Source organism: Lepisma saccharinum, unplaced genomic scaffold (genome assembly GCF_977018435.1).
Source record: "Lepisma saccharinum unplaced genomic scaffold, izLepSacc3.1 HAP1_SCAFFOLD_1097, whole genome shotgun sequence".
NCBI classification, from domain to species: Eukaryota; Metazoa; Arthropoda; class Insecta; order Zygentoma; family Lepismatidae; genus Lepisma; species Lepisma saccharinum.
Genome location: NW_028143743.1, coordinates 25829 through 50228, shown reverse-complemented (window position 1 = coordinate 50228; position 24400 = coordinate 25829). Strand labels below are relative to the sequence as shown.

General features: G+C 39.3%; 1 protein-coding gene across 1 annotated transcript; it reads right to left on the bottom strand.

Annotated features, from left to right (window-relative positions):
• Positions 1–1372: 1372 nt before the first annotated feature.
• LOC145983499 (methyl farnesoate epoxidase-like) lies at positions 1373–24400 on the bottom strand (the record flags this gene model as incomplete). Its single annotated transcript, XM_083116589.1, has 8 exons — positions 24346–24400; positions 10682–10805; positions 8551–8796; positions 6587–7002; positions 3608–3722; positions 3069–3249; positions 1783–1906; positions 1373–1514 (listed from the first exon to the last, which is right to left on the bottom strand). Coding segments are annotated over exons 2-8 (1348 nt in total), but the record flags the coding sequence as incomplete, so codon positions are not given.

The window sequence follows — 24400 nt, the reverse complement described above, 5'->3', positions numbered from 1 at the left end:
GCATAGAGCACGATGTTCCTTTTCAATCTGTGTTTTTTTATTTAGAACACAAAAAATTCTCGAATTCTGATTGAAGCATGAAAGTGCCAAGTTAAACATGGATAGTAGTTTTCAAATTAGATATTAAGTATGGCGTCTCCTGAAGTTCCTCCACTTTAGCAAACTGTATGTGGATAATATACACCTGACCATCTCGTGGCCTGTTATCAATGGAGAGAATAATTCTTTATATTTGTATTGTATTTTCTCATTTAGCATCGCTTTATTGATACTCCTACCTCATTAGCATGCAATTTTAATTGGGCATTATCCATTCTATAGTGATTTTACACTAGGTTTCGAGAGAACGCCTCTTCTCTCGTCATCAGGTGAACAAATTTATTTTTGCCGGTGGTTGGAATCGAACCTACGATAAACCTGTGATTTTCCTACAAAACTATTGCGCTAACCATCTCCTCCCCACCCCTCGAAATTATTTACTAGTTTTTGCTTCAATTACGCTAATTTCAATTTCTGTGTACTGCTATATTGAAGCCATGGGAAGTTATGAGCTGTACAGTTACGACCAATATATTGATGAGCAAAATAACCTTAGAAACTAATACATAGTAAAGGAAAGATTTATAAGGGGTGAACTCTTTTTATAAAATTAACTTCGTTCTCACAGTAGTAGGGGATCAGTGGTCAGTAACTCGTGTCAAGTGGTATGCTGCCTTTTTCAGCACGGATGTCACCATCGGGAGTGTGTTAGGGTAGGCAGTAGCCAATCATAAAGTATCCTTCACCCAAATAACTTACACAATAAGTTTGCAGACTAAACGCACGGTCATGAAATTAGGCGGCTGGTAGAAGTTCGCGCTGTTGCCACTTCGGAGCACAACCCCGCGTATTCGGAGGTTTAAGAGAATGAAAGATCTCGCTGTAGAGTTGGTCTTTGTAATCCATATGATACAAACTGACAGTATTTGCTCGAAAGGTAAGGGATGACACAAAAGTGCCCCGGAGAGAGGTCCGTCTGACGCTCGAACTAGGCAACGCAGCCCAGTTGACGTTGCCACACAATGCGTGGGAACAAGCTACTTTTGTCCCGCTTTACTTTTTCAATATATGGCACCAGCGCAATTTTGCCCACCCGCCTATTTTCGTTGCCGTGCGTTTAGTATCAACTTTTTAGTAAATTCCAACCTGCACGGAAGGTAGAATTTGATTCACAACTTTATTATCGAATAACATGTGACGTTGCTTGTGTGGGGCGTGCCACTTTACTATGAAAGCTACCCTACAGTATTTATGTCCTTTACGACGTACTTCGATATTACGTCAGGCTTTCCAGATTGTACGTAAATATAAGATAAGCACTTCTGCCTCTCACCTGCTCCAAAGGGAAGGAAACCCTCCATCTTCTTTAGTTCTCCTTTCTCGTTCAGGAATCTCTCAGGCCTGAAGTTCTCCGGATCACCCCACTGGTCCTTATCCATATGGCTGGACCACAAGTTTATCAAAATGGCACATCCCTGTACACAAACAATATTCACAGTTTTAGAATATTAAGGTGAAATTCCTAGTCATTTCTCAGTTCAGAAGACACGAGTAAATTATAAGACACTAGTATAATTTCAATATGAACCAAGCTTTTCAAGAATACATAGCTACTTGAAAGCAATGTAGTACGACATAGATTCAAGTTACTTGATGGCAACGAATATTTTAGATTATTCATATGGTCTTATTGACTATGTTCCATTAGAAGTCTAGACATAATAGTAAGTTTTACACACTTACTTCAGGTATTGCGTGCCCTCTGAAATTACACGATTTCTTCTGGGACGATATACATCGCGGAACTACTGGTACAATGGTTTTGATCCTAAGTGTTTCGTATATTGTTGCTTCTATGTAAGGAAGCCTGAAAAAAATATAAATTATAAATCATATTTCGGAATTTTAACATTTTTCTTTTTTACCTGTGTAATGGGCATTTTTTAAAACTACTGCTTAGTGCTCTAAGGAAATAATGTAACAATTGAGCAGCGACGATTTAAACTTTCCTACATCCATACAGTATTGTTATTATAATTAAATCAAGAAACCTAAGGTTATGGAAGTGTCGACTGATTTCGACAAAATATTCGAGCACATTGAACGTCCAGAAATGTTAGGTTCAAGTCTGGACCTAAAATGGCAGTTCCTCTTTGTCCTTTCGAGAATTTAAATTAATTATTTGGGCCAGGATAGTTATGTACTTAAAATATTTAAAACATGTATGCAATATGCACTAAAAGGTGCAAAATATGCAAATAAGTGTGCACTTTAGAAAAACACCTTACATTTTTTTAAATGTTTTCTTTCACGTGCCGCAAAAGCCCTTCATGTAAACATATATTTATTCTTTTTTCAGCTGCTACGATTTAACATGCAATACATGTAAAAGTTGCAGTTCTGAATCCTTCTACACACTCTTGTTTACGCTGCTGTTTTATGAATGGAAGAAAAATTACATTACTTACATATCACATTGCCATTGATTACAACATATCAAATTTTCAACCTTGATATTCCTGTTTTCTGCAAGAATATTTTTATACTCAGAAAAATACTCGCTGTACTTTATAGATATAATTGGACAATATTTTAAGGCAACGGTATCTGACAATTCAAGTTCAAGATCATCTATAGACAGTCCATTGCATTGTTGTCGTTTCTCTGTCAAAAGTAATAGTTGTTGAGTGTTCCCTCGAGGTAGACGAGAGAAGTCTTATTTCCTTGTTTTGTAAAAGAAAGTGGAGAATAAACAGCAGTGAAAGGAAATAGGAACTTCTTTTGTTAAGAAGACAATACGCGCAACACACAGACGTAAAATACAATTTTAGTAGTGGTTATTGGCCAAAAAATATGCAATATATAATTCATATATGTATTTGCATACTGGACCCTACAATTACGTATTATCAGGAAGACAGGATGAAAAATACAAAGATCTACAAAATCTTCCTTGGTTGTCAAGTGAAAGAGGAGTGCAACTTTGGCTTTATTATACGTCCTAGAGTTGGCAACTTTAGACTCCATACTTCTCCCTGTCTTCTAGTGAAGGAAGTCGATCCCTTCCAACCACCTGGTCCAAATCGTCCTGTATCCTCTTCTGGATGTCGGCGTTCAACAGCATGTACAGAAGGCAGAAATTCAGTGCAGCAGATGTCGTGTCGCTCCCAGCAATGAAAAGATCGAAGCATATCGCTCTGAGCTGCTGGTCTGAAAGAACAAAACAAGTGAACGAAAACATTCTATTGTTATTATTACGGAACACTGCTAAATTACTGACACCTCTATGGTTAACAATCTTTGCTTCGAATATGTGGCAGTAATTAGGACCCTGTTCCTCATAACTTAGGAAATTTGTTTTCACTTAGTGTTCCTATCCTAGTTTGGACACCTTTATCATGCTATCCAGGTAAACACACACAAAGTGTTGACTTTTTATTACTGGGCTTATCATTAGATAAGATTTACTTCAAAGTCTTCATTTTTAAACAAGAAATGCTCCAACACATAATTTTTTAATGCGTTGGGCTAGGTTGGGTTTGGGTTCTGGAAGAGTTTAAGAACGTACCTGAAAATGAGTTAATTTCTTCTGAATTTCTCTTCTGCATTTCCAGTAGGTATATATCTATAAAGTCCCTTGGAGATTCTGAATGCAGAGTTTCTCTGTGCTCTCCTATAGTTTCCTGTTAAAAGAAGAACACACGGTGGTTAACTATTCGGTCGTCATAGCGAATTAACGTGTTCAACTTAACATTGCTTTTTATTAATTTTAATTTTAAGCTACCTGTATTTTCTCGTCTGATATCACATCATCAACAGATGTGCCGATGGCGAGGTGGTTACACAGCACGCTACGACGCCAGGGATCGCAGGTTCGAATCGCGGCCTGCATATGAATGTTCTTTGTGAGTGTTCCCTCATCAATTTCATCATAACACCACTCATCCTAATCGTCGCGTTTAGCAAAAGTTGCAGAAAATCGATTCTAAATCTACATCAATAAGTGCTATAAGCCACTGATAGTATTATATAGATGAGAAAAATTGCCCTTTTGCACTAAAAGAGGAACATTCATTTAGGTAATTTCAAAATAAAATCCATAGAAAAACATTTGACAGAGGAGGAATCGAACGGGTGGAAAATATTATACAGGAACTGCATAGATTGTATTCATATCAAAATATTTGTACCAAGACGTCTTCTGTGGGCAAACCATGTACATGCATAGGATAGGGAAGAAAGAGTTTTGGAGAGATTCTTTGTAAACCTGGCGGTAAGAAACCTGCAGGAAGGTCAGGAAGATGTTTAAAAAAAGTGACAACGTTGTGGGGAATGATAAAGTATAGTTAAGATTGCATTCATTTTACCCAGCATCGTGAGAGATGGGAAGTTCGTGTTGCTGTGGTAATGCACCTCCGGGTTTTAGAATGTCAGAGTGATAGTTATTTGCAGTGAAAGGATTTATATGTACTTAAAAGTGATGTAACTATATATAACATAGTTATTTTAATCAAAATATGGAATTAGATGTAGACTTACAATTTTGAAGAATAGCAATTTTTATTAAGCAAGCGTCTCACTTGGCTAAATAAAATGCATTAATGCTTTTTTTTTACCAAAATAATGGATTACCGAACTTTATTTATAGTGCTGAAACGTGAATCTCCCACCGTTGTCCCTAACGACAGATTTATATTAACTGAAAATGCGTGAATATCCATGAAGTCAGTAGCGTACGCAGGATTTCATGAAGGGGGGGGGGGTTATATCTAAAGCTTTCTCCAAATTCACATTACCATTGTTTTATTATATACTTTAATTAAATAATAATTCTCATAATTAATAATACTTATAATTAATTAGTTGAATTACTACTAATACTACTACTAATACCAGTACTACTATGAAGTAGTAGAGATCTACATAAATATAGTATTTATGAAAGCAATAAAACGAAATTAATTTCTAGTAATTCGATTTTTAACTAATTCTAGAGCATTTTTTCTTTCTTACGAAATAATTGTCTACTCAACGAGATGAGACATTTTAAGTGTGAAGAAAATCCATAAAAACAAGAAAATATATTAAAATAAATAGACATAATCAAAGTACGGAACTCATCCAAGAAGCTGCGGGGGTCTGGTCAGTAGGGCATCCGACAATCATGCGGGAGATCCGGATTCGATTCCCGGAATTGGTTAGAATTTTTCCGGCTTTGTCGCCGCATAAATATCCCCGATAATTCACATCTGGATTGTCTCACTGTTGTTACCAACAAAACATTTTACAATAGTTAAGCTTATTGTCGTTTGAATTCAGAAATTCAAACGTGCCGCGGGAAGGCGGACTGGTGACTGAGTTATTCTTGTCGGCCTAGCCATCGTCTATACATTAGCCAAGTTCAACGAACCAAGAACTTTCTTTAGTTAATGCTCATTGTTCACACACAAAAATACATGATCATTGAACATTGTACAAAACAACTTTTTTGCTCTTTAAAATCATAGTTGCCCTTATATATTATTTTCAAGAATTCGTGTTTATTTTCAAGGCATTCACTCTTAAATACGCGTGTTTGGAATGCTGTGCTTTTCTCCGTGCCGCATGGGAATAATAATTCAAATTATTATAATATTATTAGTAGTAGTACTACTGCCGCAGGTCCTTGACAGTGATAAATTGGTTATTTTTATTTTTTCCACAGCATTTTTCATAATATTTCAAAAGCTCAAGGGTGGGGGGGTTAAACCCCGTAACCCCCCTTGCGTACGCCACTGCATGAAGTAATGAGAGTATATTTAAAATATGCAATGAATTTCACAACGAATGCTTGTGCTTGTATTCTCTATTGTTGACAAGAATGTTACAATGACAGATGCATTGTCTATTGTCAAGATTTTAAATAAAGAGAGTACAAAACGAACAGAATGGCCACAGATGAACTGAAAACCTTTGGTATTTAACACAATAAGACAAAACGTAGTAATAGCATGAATATGGAATATTTGTCGGAAAAGGTTTGCAAAGATGGAAATTATGTGTAAAAGTGACCATGTAATATGTGTGCTAAAAGTTTGAAATATGGAAAATAAAAGTAACATTTTTCGAGCTTACATAACAAGATTCGCAAAGAAAATACAAAACATCATTGATTTTAGCATCATGCGAAGTCATGTATTTACATACAAATTAGTTCCCTGGTTATAGGTTAATTAATATTTTTAGTTTATGTCAAGTTGCATAAGGACATCATTGCCTCTTTTAATTATTAATTTTATATTAAATAACAAATAATGCTCAAAAGAGTACTTCTGAAATAATAAATAGAATTATTCCTCAGCGTAGTCATGTTATAACTTGACTTAGACTAAATGCACCAAGCATAATGCAACATATAAGAGGAAGCTCATTAACGAATACAAAACGTTCACAAGTAATTTCCAATATACACCCCTGTTCACATAAAGTGGCTCATTTTATAAGAATGGACAGTTTAAGTATGTACCACTTTAACTGATCAGGATTGTACTTTCGGCATTTAACTCACCGAAACGAAATCCTGGATGTCTTTCTTCACTGACCTCAGAACGAGTTGATTGTTGGACGTCGCCGAGTTCTTGAAGCGGGGAAGAAACAGTGTCAGATCTGGCAAGTTGCCGAGGTTTTTTGACCACATCTTCACCAGGCCGATCAACGTTTTTAGCTGTGGGTTCCCGAGATCGTACCTATTCCCGGACATAATGTGCCACAGGACGTTGATCGTCGCCAAGGCAATGATGTCCTGGATGCAGACTGGATTCCTGTAACTAGTTCCCGCCAATCGCTTCACTTCTTGGATGACGCTGTCCACTTCTTCGTGGATGATACTTTCCATGCTTCTCTTCCCGAAGCCAAAGTCCCTCAGGTGCCGGAGTGTGAAGCGTCTTTGCTCTTTCCAAAAGCTTCCCTCTGCCAAGCTGATCCCTGGAGAAAAGAAAGCGAAGTGTGTTGTTGGAGTGTTTATACTATGTCCCTGGGATCTGTGGAGAAAGACCGCGCATAACGGAAGAGAAGAGGAGAAAGCGAGTTGCGGAAAAAAGCAGCGTGCGCTGCTTGCTAGTTCATTGGTCGGGCCCTCTGAAGTCACCATTTGCGCGGAGACTTTTAATTCTAAAGGACTGTTTAGTTGGAGTGCAGTGCGTCATGTAAATTATTAATTAACACAGCATTTTTTATTTAGTTTTCGAACACAAATATTTGTGATGAAATAGTTCTTATACTAAAATGTTACATTTTGCCGTCCCGTTTTTCTTTCAGGAAAATATGAAGAATGTCCCGTTATGTTGTTTTAAAAATACCGCCCCTTTATAGCATCAGTTTTTAACCTAGATTAGGAGATTTTAACTCCCAGAAATACCTTGATTTCAGTCATTGTAAGGGGTTTCGCCCCGTGTAGTGTGACTGTTACAAATAGCCAAGTGTTGACGCAACCAATTTACATTTCAATCTATTAATTCGGGATAGAGATTTTGAGGATTAGACCATAGTTTCTCAAACTATGGGGCGCGACCCACTGCTAGGCCCCGATGGCGCGTTTGGAGAGTTGCGAAGTCGGGCTCGAAAATTAATTTACTTTGCCTTAAAAACCTATTACATTAAAATTACTATGATATAGTACTGTTTAAACAATTTAAATTACGTAGTGAGTTTTGCGATTCTGTATTATCTCATCTCTCGGCAATGAGTTAGAAAATTACTTTCCAGAAAATTGTAGTGAATTTAATTGGATTGGAGATCCTTTGTCGTATTTTGAAAGTTCAAACATGTTGTCATTAAAACTAAGAGAACAACTGTATGATATCAGATGTGATTGCTGCATTAAAACTAAATTTTTAGATTCAGACTTCAGAAAGTTTTGGATATCTTTAAGAGGTGTTGTTTTGGATATCTTTAAGAGGTGAGTATCCTGAACTTTCGAATGAGGCATTAAAGTTGCTCATGCCGTTCTCCATCTCATATTTGTGTGAAAAGGGATTTTCATTTCTGATTCAAGTGAAAAGCAAGTATAGAAATTGATTTGACGCGCACTCAGATTTACCACTGAAGTTAACCACCTTTGAACCCAACATACCCCAGCTTAAGCGGAGAAGGCACCCCGAATCATCACATTAGTTCGGGGAGTTAAAAAGAAATGTTCAATTTCAGGATGTGTGTTTAGTAAGATGTTAGACTAGAGTAAAATAGTATTTTATAAATTACATATTTACTTTTGTACGATGTAATATATGTAATTTGTCTAAGCAAGCGGAAAAGAGGGCTTCTTAAAGTACTCGATGTTAGCAAAAATATGATTATAAACTGGGTGCACACCCCTACAAGTAATTCTGCCGGAACCCCTGCCTGTGGGTCCTATGAAGTGCAATATCCTTCAAGATGGATCCCGGACTGAAGAAGGTTGAGAACCACTGATTTAGACTAAACCCTGCCAGCTGTTTCTGCCTACACCATTGCATAGAAAACCCTTTTCCTTACCGAGCATGTGTCTTCTGCTCTGCGTTACTTTCCCAGCGGCTCCGGTCGGCCGGTCCGAGAAGTCCTCCATGTTGCATGCTTCCTTCACTTCATCCACTCCCGATACAAAGACGAACGGCATTGGGCCAAGGTAGTAGCCTGATATCTTTCCATAACGCTTGGTCATCGCCAACGCCCTTTTATACATCTCTGTAGGATATATCAGGGTCTCCAGCAATCCTCCAACAACAGGCAAACGCCATGGACCTTAAAGGTAAGAAGAGGAACAAGTTAGAATGGTGAACAGTATTTGGGCATTTTGCAGATCAAACATGGTAAGCAAGAGGGCCATGATGACTGAATGCAAAGGCTTGCCTACCAAGAGAAACTGAACTGCCCTTGTCACCCCAGTTTTGTCACAAATCGCCGCCACTGAACAAGGAAATTTTCATGTCGAAGTGTTACGTGGCACTTTCCGATTAGATGATTGAGCTTGGTCAACTTTGTCTCGTCTCCGAAGATCCCACGTTCGAACCGGGCGTGGGTGTTGATTTATGTATGTCCCTTCATCTATTTCTTCTAATCATCATCTACACGATCAACCAAAACTGACAGAATAGACACATAATTTTAGATGATGTATCCAGAAATTAGAATGACTTTCCTCCAAGGCCAATATTTAATTAGATTTTGGACGTAATATATCTCCTAAGGTTTGAAACTGCCTTTTTGCACCTTGCATCAAACTTTGGCTTATGTTTGAGAATATGTAAATGATTGTTAACTTAGAAAACTTTTTTAAGTGACATCAGACAGTATTCCACACATTATCTACACTTTCTTACCAAATTTTTAATGCAATTTACATTCTGGTTATGCATATTTGCTACCTTTTCCACACACACATACAGATATACATAAGGTGTCGCTGTACAACACACACTTTCACAGTGTAGAAGACATCAATCACATTCAACAATTTTTAATACACTTCGTCCCGGGAATCTCCTCAGCAAGCGAAGGAGAACAAGTCCTCTGCGCGAGTAGAACTCGAGAGGGCTCAACCAATGAAAGCGTGAGAGGGGAAATGAGCATATGGAGGGAAAACGCGACTGCAGTTTCAGTCGTTTGCAAGAGCGCGCACAGATTCTACTCTGCCCACTAGCTTTCTCCCCTTCTCTTCTATTATGCGCGACCTTGCTCCACAAATTCCCGAGACAGAATGTAGTGAAAATACGCTTATCTAGACCTCGTTTCCACTCTACGAGCCTCCAAGAACATGAATATTTTTCCTGTGTGATTGAAATTGTTCTGTACGGAGGACAAATTGCCCTTGACATTTATTTTTCATTCGGACAACGTAATATAGTTCTTTTCCAGTCTAACGGAGGGCGGCCTTCATGCTGGTAAGGGAAGTGGGGAGCGGGGAATACGCATCAGACCAACCAGACAACACCGGCTGCGCCGAGAGTTGCGATGTCACGGGAAGAGGTGCTACGCGCACCTCGTACTTGAGGCTGCTGTGTTTCTAATCGCTCTGGTTTGGTCGCTCCCCAGTTCCTTTGCCAGCATGAGAAGTGCCCGCCGTAAAACTGGACAAGAGATATAACATTTTAAGACGTTATTGTTTAAAGCCCACCAAAGACTAATAGAGATTGGAGCTACAGTTTAAATTGGGATTAAATTGCGATCCAAACCACTGTACAAAGTGCCTTCATCAGTGATCGAATTCATGACCACTTCATATACTAAAATTTTGTACACTACAGGCACTGTAAGCCAAAAAAATGTGCCGTCCATTGCAGAGGACAAAAATTACTCGTGCCATCTTTGATTGATTGAGTTGGTGTTTTGCACATTAAGACTAATGGGGACTGGACCTACAGTTTTAAGTGTAATCCGAACCACTATGTATCTCCACCGGGTATCGAACCCGGCACCCCTTGATTACAAGGCGACGACGCAACCACTGCGCCATCGGGGAGGCCTCATCCAATCTTTGATGCACAAATTTTTGATGTCCCAAGCATTCTTTGACGGAAAGAAGGAAATTGAAAATAACTGTTGTTGGTTATCATAATATGTATTGTGTGGTTTCATACATATGGCGTGTGTGTGTGTATGTATGTGTATAATTATATAAAGTTCTTACCTGGGGGGAAGTTCTTCGGTGTTTTCCCCAAACAGCACGCAATGACAACCACAAGGATCAAGCCAAGAGAAATGGATACCATGTTGTAGTGAATAATGTAAGGCACCAGGAACATTGTGGACATCTGAAATGCAGAGGGAATAGTTAATTACGTTCAAATGCTGCTAATGTAAAGTTTCCCGTGCATATAGCACCGTGCCGTGAAGGCACATTTAGGGAATGTGGGGGTAGGACCCCACACTCTCGATCTTGGCAATTTTGGAGGTGATGTGCATCACGCTTCGGCCGCCTTTACCCCCCAGGGTTGAACCAGGTACCCATTGATTTGAGGCTGGGTGAGCCCCAGCGACTCTCTTTGCGTGGACAAGGCCGAAAAAAATTCCGACCTTATACCACCCACCACGGAAATCGAACCCTGGTCTCCCACGTGGCAGTCAGACATCATACCGACTTTCTTTTATGTAATATCAAAAGGAATTAAGCGGTAGTATTCACCGTTATTATTTTTTCTCACTTTTCGGCCACTCACCTGGAATTTTGCGTGAATTATTGGTTACGGGAATTCTGCGTCAATTTTTCTTCGTAGAAGTGAAAAATTGCAACTTTTATTATTCCAAGTTCTATTGAATTTACACATATTTATTAATGCTCGGAAGCAAGTTTTTTTCACAGTTTAGCCACTATTTTTATCGAGGAAGAAAGAGAAAGGAAAGCAGCCTGGGAAATAAAACAGAATTCTCCCAATAACTTTACTTTGTTAGTGTTCTTTGCAGAACAACCTATCTAACCAACTGGAAATTATTGAAAACTAAGATATCTTGAAGTTGATTAGGTAAATTTGAGTGTGAAATTCTTATACAATTAACAATCTTTAAATAAATTAGTGTATCCCGTAATGTTTGTGACTTGTGTTTGTAGACGTATTTAGAATCTGAGTATGTGAAATGGCAAATTAAAACTCTGCACCTTAAATTATAAATTTAAATATGTGTGTTTGTGGTCTTGAATTTTTGGAAAGTTCGTCTTGAACACCGGGGATTATACTTGAATTTTATCATGGTCCTAGAGAAGCCACTCTCTAAATTCTATGTTTTCTAATTGGGGACAAAGACAAACATCCGTGATTCGAACCCGGGACTGCTAAGCATTTGTTTTTTTTCTTTGTTTTGTCGCCACCACTAGACTAATATAAAAATGCCACCCCTCCACAATTCTTTCTGTGGATTTCTACATTGCTGTACTTAGAAAAGTGAAATCTTACCACCCTTCTTCGCAATTAACACGAAGCAAGAAAAAAAAGCGGCTAATGATTAGAGTGCGTAATGAGCATAATTGTTAGTACTGAACAGAAAACAAGCGCGTGATGACCTTGTAAAGATTAAACGGTGACGTCAGTTTTTGGTCGTCAATGAAAACGTTTCCCATGAAGTTCTCATGACAGGAAATAATAATCACCACGTTTTTTTTTTCAACCGTGAACGGTCTCGTGAAAAATGCAAATGACGTGGAAATTCTTTTATGATCTGGCACACACGTGAGATGTGCTATGTAGAAATTTGATGCATCTAGCTTGCCTTTTTCCCTTACATATCTACGTTGGAAACTCTAGAATGGAAGCCGTTTTGAAATCCAGAAATAGAAGATGCAGAGATGATACAGGGGCGTTGCAGCGTTATGTGATTGACATTCACACACAAAATGTAAAGTTCTACTCATACGATTGGATTAAAATATTCACAATAAACTGATTTCATAGATATATGAAGTAGTTGTGCTTTGTGGTGTCTGCTAACAATTGAAAGAGAAAACTTGAGTATGAAGACATAGCGTGAATGCATGAAAATCATTATCAAAAATATGTTACGTGTGTGACGCTTTAAAACTGTATCATAGTTTGACTGCATTTGTCTGTGAAGCATATAGGCTATAGATGGTATTACTTTTTGTTGGTGATATATGCAAATTATATGCATTCACAAACTTTAAACCTTAATGCAATTGAAGACAATAAGAATTTCCACATTGACCCACTTTATTATTTACATGGACCACAGAAGATAAATAATAAATGTGAGATTTATTTGCAAATACAATGGAAAATATATTATTCTTTTGTTAAATACTAGTTCGCGACATTCTGCTAGTAATGTGACACACTTATAAACCACGTAAGTGTTAACCCTCACTTACTGACTATTAAAGCTCAAATGCGTGGACCCAAAAATCTAAAAGTTTAAGGGTGTGTTCCTCTTATGACGTAAGAACCAACTAAGAAGCGATTTTTCAAATTTAAACCTTTAAAGGGGACATCCCTACCCCTGGGCCATAAACTTAAAAATACTTATCATGTTTGGGGAATAAGACACTGTAGTATCTGACTGCCACGCGAGGGGTGAGAAAGTAACCTTGAGCGTTAAGACGATCAATGCGTGGTGCTGTTCACATCACCTCCACTATCAAACAAATCAAAAAATGTCCTCTTTTTATAAGTTTGTCATCTGGTAACCCTATATGAAGTAAGATAAATGCCAAAAACTGTTCGAATTAAAAAACTTATTGTTCAGAAAATAAACAGTCCCGCATGACGTCATCTGATCGTATTCGTCGAGTATCCCGATATTAGAGTATTAGCCGTGGTATTACAGTGAAGCAACACGGGGAAAAAAAGAAAATTGGACAGGAAAGAAATGGAAGACAGTACGACAGCAGGATAGAGTCACAAATAAAAGAGAGAATGGAAGAATGACAAGGTATAGGTGTAATATGTCTCCACATTTAATCACTGCAGTATGTATCCACATTCTCGACATACGAAAATCGGAAAGTTCTTCATTTTTGTATGTTTTCTTTATTTTACTTTCACGTAGGTTAGGTTAGGTTAGGAGTGTTCACTGGTGATAACTAGTAATGTTATTTGCAAACTTGAGTCAGTTTTCTGATTTGCAGAGTTCAATGAACACTCCTAACCTCCTAACTCCTAACCTACGTGAAAGTAAAATAAAGAAAACATACAAATATGAAGAACTTCCTACTTATTCAAATGTGGAGACATACTACACTTATTGTCTTTCTTCTTCTTCCAATGTGGAGACATACCACACCCTATACCGAATGACAAGGCAATTTGTCTTATTGCAGGTTGGGGGGTCCTTGGAGGTCTCATGACTATAATCAGCATGATGTGCAAGACGAGGAAAGAGCTGTTCCTTAAAAAAATCAATTGATTTCAAATATTAACAATATGGTTTGTTTTTCAGTTTTCTAAGATTTTTGAATGTAGAACAAAAAAATGCGAGGAAATATATGTTTTTATGTACCGTGCGTCCATTTCGATCTTCAGCCGAGAGATCGGGAGAAGCGTGGTGGGCGGCGCTGACGGAGATGCCGACATTTGCGGCCTGTAATGCCCGCTTATTTTTATGGACATATGCAGACATTTATATAAATATTGCAAAACGAGCACTAACCTGTGTTATAAGAGTACGGTTTTAATTTTAGTAGCTTAGTGGCTGTATGTGCCGATGATTTTGACACGCCCACGTCTTGTGAAACACGGCGTAGAGGTTTGTTTGGAGAACGTTCTAACGCTGCACCAATTTCATCGAGTTTTGCTTCGGTTAGAATCCGTCGTTTTTGCTTAGGTGTTTTAAAATTTAACGATCCAGTTTCTCGTAATTTAAGGACAAGATGTCTAACCGTATCTCTGTGTGGAGTTGAAACGCCTGGGAATTTCTGTACAAATTGCCTACACACGTCTCGACACGAGTCTGTTTTCACGTACGTGTCATACATAAAAAAATCTTTGTTCTAACGTGAACCTTGCGGCTGGCATTCCAATCGTCTCACTGACACAACACACATGCACACTGCAATAACACAAACAAGTAACTCCAAGTAACCAAGAATAACACTCTTGCGCACAGTACGAAATTAACACGCTCTTACATTGCTTACATTGCTCGCTACTATATTCACAACTCTGTCTTCATCTAGTCGCGAAGGAACAAAAAAACTCGAGCTCGGATATTTCGGATTGCAAGGAAGCTCACGAAAACCATACCCTTTTAACGGTTTCGTCTGCAGCGTAATCTTGATACAGTGTTGCACATTCGAAACCTCCAAACGATTCCCATGGTCACAAAACTCTTTCAAGGATATAAACTTAAGCAGGACGTTACTGGTCGAAACTATGATTAAAATGCTTTATTATCTGTGGCTCTTAACATCGTTTCTATAGCGTATTTATTTGTGTATATAAGAGCAGAACTTGGATGAATTACAGAAGAACTTTTGCGTGTTATAACACAGGTTAGTGCTCGTTTTGCAATATTTATATAAATGTCTGCATATGTCTATAAAAATAAGCGGGCATTACAGGCCGCAAATGTCGGCATCTCCGTCAGCACCGCCCGCCACGCTTCTCCCGATCTCTCGGCTGAAGATCGAAATGGACGCACGGTAGTACTGAATATGGCTTACCTTCTCGCGAAGAAAGTGCGAAAACGAATGAACTAGGTCGCTCTAGTCGAGAAGTAATACTATTGTGCAGCTTGTTAGTGACGTTTTCGGTTAACTCTAACCGGTTTAGACATCACGTGCAAATAGTCAATACATTGAATAAAGAAAAGGTTCCCTTGGACCTACAGAGATACGCTGTTGGGACAAGTAGTGTATGTGTGTCATATTCTGTACTACCTTTTTTATGGCTAGATCCCTGGTATCTAGGCACTAAAACTGCCTCATTAGTCAGGCAAAAGGAACGACCAGGGGGACTAAATTTTTTTTAAAAAAAGCAAGAATCTCTGCCGACAATGCTCAGTTTTAAGGGAACTTTGTGGTTAAAGTTAGATGGGAATGAAGCATACCAACTTGTTTCTCATCCAATTCTTGCCCATTTTCATAAGTCACATGTCCACTTCTCTAAAGCTGAAGTTGAATCCAAGATGGCGGACTTCCAGATGGCTGCCATGTTTGTCACATACTCTTTCTGGTTTCCCCCTTCTCTGTATCATATATCGGTATGTTTTAGTCATGTTTCACCATCCATATTGCTATAAATTTGTGTTTCCATGCTATTGTATTTGAATATATGGCCCACTCACAGCAGAAAATATGGCATCGCTGCTGATGCCTATGGTTGAAGGGCTCTGCTTGATTCTTTTCGTTATTTTACGTCGCCTTTCTTCCACTTTTGGCTAATCGTGACGATGAGCAAGAAGGGACACTCGCATACGTATAACACCAATGTCCAGGCCTCGATTCGAACCCTTGGCGACGTATCGCACTGTTCTAACCAATGCGCCACAGAGGTCGGCGGTTCAAAGATTAATATAAAAAAGGATTTAGTTTTATTATGATCTTCTTAGGAACGTATATTTGTAGTGTAAAAAAGGACTGTTCTAAAGTGTAATTGAAATAATTTACTGCAATTCTAAGGGCCTCGCGGATATACGTAGGTGGCACAGGGCTTCACGGTGTTCCTGCATGAGCGTCAACAATAAATTCTGCATGTATGTGTACAGTCACGGGCACTGCTGGGTTGTAAGAGACCCATTGAAACTAAATGGGTTTATTAGAAGTGTCCGTGAATGTACATCAGTAACTACTTGATGATAATATTTTGCAAACAAATGCTTTGCAACAAATTTTAGCTTCTCGATCTTCATTATAAGGATTTATATGTCTCTTTCTGACTATTGCAAATAACTTAGCATCCCACGATTGAAATTGAACGCCGTAAACAAAACTCCAAACTCATTTAAATTATTTCCAGAGAACTCTAAGATATAAATCAGCATCCGTTATCTACAATTAGAATAACTAACTAACTAACTCCCTAGCCTTCTTAAACCCGAAGGTTCATGGCTGCAGCAACACAGGCCTTCCATCTGTCCCTATCCTGAGCAAGTTCTATATACTCTTTTCCATCCCTACCGATTTCCTTTAGGTCCATCTCAACGTTGTCCCTCCATCTTCGTCTTGGTCTTCCTACAGGTCTCTTACCATCAGGTTTTCCAACAAGAATCCTGTAAACTCCTCTTTCCTCTCCCATTCGTGCCACATAGCCTGCCCACCTAAGTCTTCTTGATTTAATCATACATACTCAAATCACCCAAAGAAATGTCTAAGAATAAGTGCGCCTCCCCGATGGCGCAGTGGTAGCGTCGTCGGCTTGTAATCAAGGGGTCACGAGTTCGATTCCCGGTGGAGGCACATAGTGGTTCGGATCCCAATTTAAACTGTAAGTCCAGTCCTGATTAGCCTTAATGTGCACAAAGTAGACTTAAACCACCAACTCAATCAATCAATCAAGTCTCAGAATAAGAGAAGCCCTCCAAGTTCTTAGTTCTTTTCGGATATATCGCTGTTTCCATTAGAACTAGAAAAACTGTGGTCATGTACTTACCAACGATCTTACGCTTCCCTTTTTCGAAATGGCAAAATTTGAGAACCGCTAGCCTTACCGCATTATCAAATACCCACAATTCAGTCTCTTTTTATTATTTTTGTGCTCTTTTGTACTTTTAACTGTACGACAAATTTGATAAACGTAGTAAGGGTGTGTCTGAAGTAAGATTATCACGTCACTAAATACTCAAAGGTTACTGAACAAATATCCATCGTACACATATGCAACGCTTGTTACGAAATATTTTGTTTTTATTTTGAGTTTTTAGAAGAGCGCATACGTAGACGGGGAAAAAGCAATAGTGATATAGGAGGTTACGTCATGATCTGGAACCAGGATATTTGCCTTTCGAAATTGCTGAATGCTTCGGATAAAGTCTGTTTGGCCGATAGCCAAGACAAAATTTAATACTGGATGTGTATGGGGGGGTCTTGTCCGGAAAATATTGCATCAGAATAGAAGAGTTGACGAGTTGTGTCTATGCGGGTGGCCTTGGCTACTTCTCGCAGAGTGAGGGGGGAGAGGGGAAGAGAATAATTTTCGTGGTTGCCACCTACTCTATGTTTGGATGGTTCATAGTTCTTGCAAAGTGTGGAGATTTCATACCGAAGCGACAAGCGTCTCTCGGCAACTGAATCTCGGAAATGAATGCAATCTTTCGAAAGGAAACGACACAAGTTGCGTGTCGCTCGGACAGAGTTGTTTTCTCAATACTGTGCATCGTGTCACCTGACCAGTTGTTCGCACATGTGCGGTGAGTGTTTTCCTTCCGACTAGCGGTTCTCAGACTTTTTTCTCATTGTACCCTTTAGTCGTAACTAAACGTCTAATGTAACCCCCCCCCCTTAGGTTTTCTCCGAATAGTGTGTTTTGGGGAATTTTTTTGGGCTGCCTGATTGGTGGCGTGTATGTGCAACAGAGCAAAATGGCATTAAGGCTGTATGTGGAAAGATGGTGAACAAATAAACATTAGAATCCTACGTTTATTATTTTATTGGGTGTTCCTAGTTTTAAAATCTTTATGCTTAGTTACAAAAATTAAAATGTGAAACACGTATGCTAAGAAATGCATAAAAGCTTTAATTGTCATACATTTTTTCCAGAGATATTGAAAAGAAATTAAGAACAAAAATAAGTTTGTAAACAACAAGATGTCAAGCACACTTTTGGAGTTTTGTTGTAAATCCTCGGAGTTTCTAGTGAGAAGAATGTGCCTGCATAGCCTGACACAGTATCTTGATGTTTGGTTTTGCACTTGAAACTTTCAAGCTGAGATTCGTCTCCAAATTTAATCTATTCCCGTACTGATCCCAGTCGTACATGTGACGTTTTTTCCACTTTCGTGCATTTTTGAGTTGAAGAATGAAATGGGTAGAGATTTCGAACAGTATTTAATTTCAAAACACATGAATAAAGGCAAGTATGTCGGTGACAAAATCAGCCTTATTTTCCTGTTGAGCGTTAAAGGTATGAAGTCTGAATTAATGAAGTCTGCTCTATACACCTGCAGGAAAAATCTTGTCTTGTGGGTATTCTCAACATTTCTCTTTCGAGCTGATCGCGTTCCCCCTTCAAGTCATGTACTCCTGGGGTACCCGTACCACAGTTTGAGAACCACTGCTTTAGACTGAAGGAGGCAGTTTCGGTCTGAGTTCTCTGTGTCGTATGTCGCCTACCGCTTGTCGCTTCGATATGAAAGCTCTCTAAGGGAGACTTCGGACCTCAGCGACACGAGACTATGTAGATTGGGAATGAGCAAACAGCAACGTTTCACACGGCAGCGCCAGGACAGGTTTCACAACTTATTTGCATGGTTCGATTGGGAAAATCTCAAGCGACACGTGTCGCCTGTCGCTTCGGTGTGAAATATCCCTAAGAGAAGAATAACGGCCAGTGGCTAAGGCGGCCTGTAGCTCCTTCCCTTGCTAATGCACAGCTGGGATTATTTAGGGTCCACCCTGAGTGATACAGCTCTCAGATTCTAATATGGGTGACCAGCCACGATCCCCTAACACAGATCACACAACTCATTCTCTGATGGGTTATAAAGCCGTCTCATTGAATTTTCTCTTTTTTAGTGATTTACCATTCGTACTTTAAGCTGCTTCCTCTTTTATATTTCTGTTTGGTTATTTAACGTCACTTTTCTACATATTGGACCAATCTGTTTTAGTCCAGACATTTTACGTCGTCTTCCTCAAATGTGGTGTAAAGCCGTATATTGGTAGAGTTGCTGTACAGTCGGGTGAACAAGTATTGCTCGGGAAATTGTCCATTACTATTTTCATTATCTTTTTTCTCTTGCATGCTACGTGTTCTTAAGGAATGGATTTTAAAGTATACTGGTACAGAGAGTGTCATCAGCTTTTTTGGTGTTTTGTTTCAACTTCCCTGCACAAGTAGTGACCCGAGAGGGCTCACCTAATGAGCACGTGAGGGCGAAGTGAGTGCATGGAGTAGAAAACGCGGCTGAATCAGCCAGCCGTTTGCAGCAGCGCTCACTGCTTTAGTCCTCCCACTCGCTTTCTCCCCTTCTTTACCATTATGCCCCATGTACGTAAGTACTACTGCATCGGGGACGCCCAACTACAGATTTATGTAATTTTCTTTAGTTTAGCCACTTAATGAAAAGATGAAAAGGTCATTTCTTATACAACTCAATCATAACCAACACAAACACAAGTCCTATCACAATTAACGTCGTACCGTTAACAGAAAAGTTTTCACACGAAACCAACCCCGTTCAATGATGGAGTAACGCCAAAAATGCTCTAATTGTTTTTCGGTCCTCACTTAAGATCAACTCAACAAAGTGTTATTGGACTTAGGGTGAATCGGGGTAAGTGTGATCACGTTTTATGATAATTACACTTTAGTCTTTCATAACTTGGGCAACCTCATTAGGACCAAGATGTTTCTTGGCCCAACTTATTCTTCTACATAATAGTTACTTACTGAGTGAATTTCAATAACTTCCCCGTACTCAGTTTCCGGTTAAAAGAATGAAATAATTTACAACTACCATGATCACACTTCCCCAATGAAGTGGGGTAAGTGTGATCAGGGTAAGGGAAAGTGTGATCAAGGCTATTTTCTCCTTATAGGAATAGTGGAAAAGTGTGATACATGGACTTATGTACATTCTACCGTATGAACTTTCTTTCTTTGCTGTTTAGGTGTGGAGGTAGTACCAATTCTTTGCAGAAGGAGTTCATCAAATGATGCATGCTTCAATGGTGAAGTGTGTGCATCCACCAGGGTTGAAGTTGAGGATACCTCGGTGTCCAAAGAACAGTTTCCCAGTTTCGACAGGCACATTGTCTGTTGAACGGGATGTAGAGGGATCAGGTTGCAGTCTCTTGACTAAATTGTATTTTTTCAAAAGTTTTGAATCAAAGTTTTCCTTTGGAATAATGTTTTTATTGACAGGGACGGCAGTCTTTTTTTTTTTGGAACGAATGGAAGAAATTGTGTTTGAAACCATGAATAAAACGTTGCACAGTCTATCCAACCATTTTCTGTAGCACGGTAGGTTGTACCGGGGAATGCATCTTTACGCATCCAGCTGGACCACATATTCTTGCCTGTGAATATTATGAGGGTGGTAAAATGTCACCAGGAGCATTGACACAAGCGAGGACAGTTGTTGCTTCTCTTCCTGTCGGTTGTTTAGCAGGCAAGCCTATGCCACCTATAACCTTTCCAGTGCTTACATCATGGATGAATGATGTTTCATCCAGGTTGAATACATTTTCAGGATTGTTTTGCAGCTGCAGTTCTGTTATCAGACATTCCAGAAGATCAAAAAACCCATACACTATAAAGAGGTCCTTCTGAACCTCCATGCGCGTGTGCTCTGCGATTTCTGGCTTTCTGAGGGTCACTTTATGCCTCTGTGTAAAACCATGAAACCATTCATGACTGGGTCGCCCATCTTGAATCTGGTTTGCAACTGATTTGCAGTCACGTACTGTTCCACTAAGTTGATACACTCTTTAAGGCTCAAACCAAAGCCCCACTTTGCCAGGGAACGTAAATGTGAAGCTAACTCCTCCTCTTCTCTAGCAGGAATCTCAATGTGTTTGCCTCCTCCATCAGTTGACTTTAAAGGAGGTAACACTTTTGGTCTCCCATTCCATCCTTTCCAATGTAGTACAAGAGTTGAATATGGGATTTTAAAACGCTTAGAAACATCACAAACACTTGCACCTTTTTCAAGTTCGTTCAGGGCATTGCCTAACTCTTCTGCACTGTAGCTTCCTCCCACACCCCTGTTTGTTTTTCTGATGTAGTTACGTGGCTTTATTCACACTGAAAATAGCAAGAAGTAGCAATTTTAAAATTTAACACCACTGAACACACTTTCCCTGGTAACTTGATCACACTTTCCCAAACACAGTGAATTTGCGGGCGAGTGTGATCATGACTAGTAAGAATAGCAGGAAGCTCTCATTTGAGCACAGAAAAAATAAAAGTAACTTGTAGGTCCTACATCCACCTGGAAGTAAATGGATGCAAGAGCTTTCGTGTATCGGTCACGCATTTATATCGGAAAATAGATGATTTACGGGCAAAATTCAATGAACGATGCGAGAAAACACTTCCCCGAACTTCCACAAGTATAAAGAAACTACATTCGGTAAGTAATTTCTCCTGTAAATTTGATGAAATCCGTCTGTACTTACGAGAAATTTACCATAAAGATTTTATATTTTTTGTAATTCAACACTCACTATATTTTTCCCTTTTTGACACTATATCGAATGAATAGTGTTCATCATGTACAATTTTCATTAAATGTTTCAGTCGATTTACCTTCGTTTCATTGGTTACAACCTAGTGTGTGTGTGTGTGCGGGGGGGGGGGGGGGGTTGCAACTACGCTTCACATTGTTCAGCCCATAACGCATATAGGCATTGCTAAAAGGATCGAAAGCTTGTAGCGTAGTGGTTACCGTTCATGATTCTCAACCTAATAGTCGTTCGCTCGAACCTGCATGATGGCATAAACTTCTCGCAAGTTTTAGTCATATCCCATTTTGTTCATCGTCCACGCCGTGTGAAATGGAATGATTCTATTTGTCATTAACAATGGAATATTGAAGAATAATATTTCTCAATTTCAATGAACCGAGAAATGTAAATAGGTGTGAATATGTATTATTTACGTATATGTGAAAGTTAAATTTCTGTTCTTAGTGCTGTAATGGCAGGTGAGATCGAAAATCTCACGCCGAGGATCTTATCTTGCTCTGAACTCAACCAAAATGGATTTTGTCCCGAGAATACTATATTAGATCGCCATAAATAATGCCATTGATTGTTTCGCGTTAAAAATTAGATCAATTGAACTTCTCCTCTCCTCGGCTCCTATCTCATATCTGATTGATTGATTGATTGATTTGTTGTTTTAAGTCCACTTTATGCACAGTAAGGCTAATCGGGACTGGACCTACAGTTTAAAGTGGTATCCGAACCACTTGTGCCTCTACCGGGTATCGAACCCGGGACCCCTTGATTACAAAGCAACAACGCTACCACGGCGCTATCGGGGAGGCCCTCTATCTCATATCTCCTCCCCTGTTCTCTACTCTCGTATCTTCACTTATTACCTCCACCCCGCTCTTGTCCACTGCTCTCTTCCCCTCCCCTCTTCTCTTCGCCTTTCCTTTCTTTTTTACTCTACTCTACTCTCCATCCCCCTATTTTCTCATCTTCTCCTCTATTCTCCTCATATTTCGTACTTTTACCAGAAGGTTAAAAAACTCCGTAGAAAAAATAAAAAATGGAAATTGTAGAAGTTTCAGAAAGACCTGTACAGCACAAACAACATGTTAAAAGTTAAGGAGACGTTGAAAATTTCTTCAGAGACATTGTATAGAGAGATCACAAGGAAAATAACCTTCGTCGAAAAGTCTCCGCGCATCTTTCCCTTCCTCCGTTCACCTCGGGCCATAAGAAAGCATGCTCCACTCTGCCCCTCCCCTCTACGCGGGAGTACAGGAGTCGCGGGTCTGCGCAGGTTTTTTTGCTTGTGGTTCCACTACCGTTCTTCTCAAAAAGCTAAAAACAATTATGTTTCCATATTCCAATTCATTTGACCTCCCGATTGGCCGTAGTTAGCCAAGTTTTACTTTCTTTGCACTCTTAAAAAAGGGAAGGGCCACCTTTCCTTCCTGTTGGTGGTGGTAAGGGATGATCAATTACATGTAAGATAAGACAAAAATTGCCGACCTTTGTGGCGGAGTGGTTAGCACAGCGCGCTACGACGGTCCAGGGTTCGAATCCTGGCCTGGGCGTTCTTTGTGAGTGTCCCTTCGTCAATTTCATCATATCATCACTCATTATTATCTTCGCGATTGGCCAAAAAGTGGCAGAAAGCGAAGTAACATATTGTTACAATTGGCACAAGTGTGCATGCGCTGACTGGACGAGTCCACTGGCAAAATAGGGGTGACAGCTGTAAGTGGAACGCAGGCGGGGAAGCAGTTTCTGTGAAAATCGGTTTATGTAAATGAAATCAATCAGTCGATAAGACAAAAATTAAGTCCAGCGTTCCATCATGTGAGGCACGTATGTAGCATCACGTTATTCAGTTGTTCGATTTCATCAGTTCAATATTGGCGTTTCTAAATACAGTGGAGAGACCGAATTTGAAATCCATGGCTTTCCTGTTTCCAGAGAGAGTTAATTCTACAAGAACTCATTTGGAATAGAGCAATGATTTGTGCTATATTGTATGTTTCTTTTAAATGCACCGTCAAGATCGGTCATTGTTTTAGAACGACTTGGAACTATGAACAAAAGAGAAAACTAAACAAATGAGAAGAGAAACTGCGCGAGAAATATAGGGTAGAGAGACGAGCAAGGGTGGGATGGAATGAAAATCCACAGGAGTGAGCAAGAAACAGTTCCAAATGTAGAGTAATAAAATTAAGCCTTTTTTCCATATTAAAAACACTAAGTTGCTGACCAAGGCAGTTTATTAAGATATAAAAACACGTGTTTCAACCCTGTATCAGGGTCTTCCTCAGACGAGGATTTTTAGATTAGTTCTTCGTCTGAAGAAGACCCTGAAACAGGGTTGAAACGTGTGTTTTTATATCTTAATAAACTGCCTTGGTCATCAACTTAGTGTTTTCAAATGTAGAGATGAGAGGACACCCAATTATCTTTCCTATAGACTGAATAGACTACCAGAGACAAAAGAATTAAAGGAAGCAATGGCGTGTGAGAGAGACAAACTCATACGTTACCACAGCAGGTCTCGTCCGTTCTTATTCTGTCCACGAACTAAATGGTCTATCTACC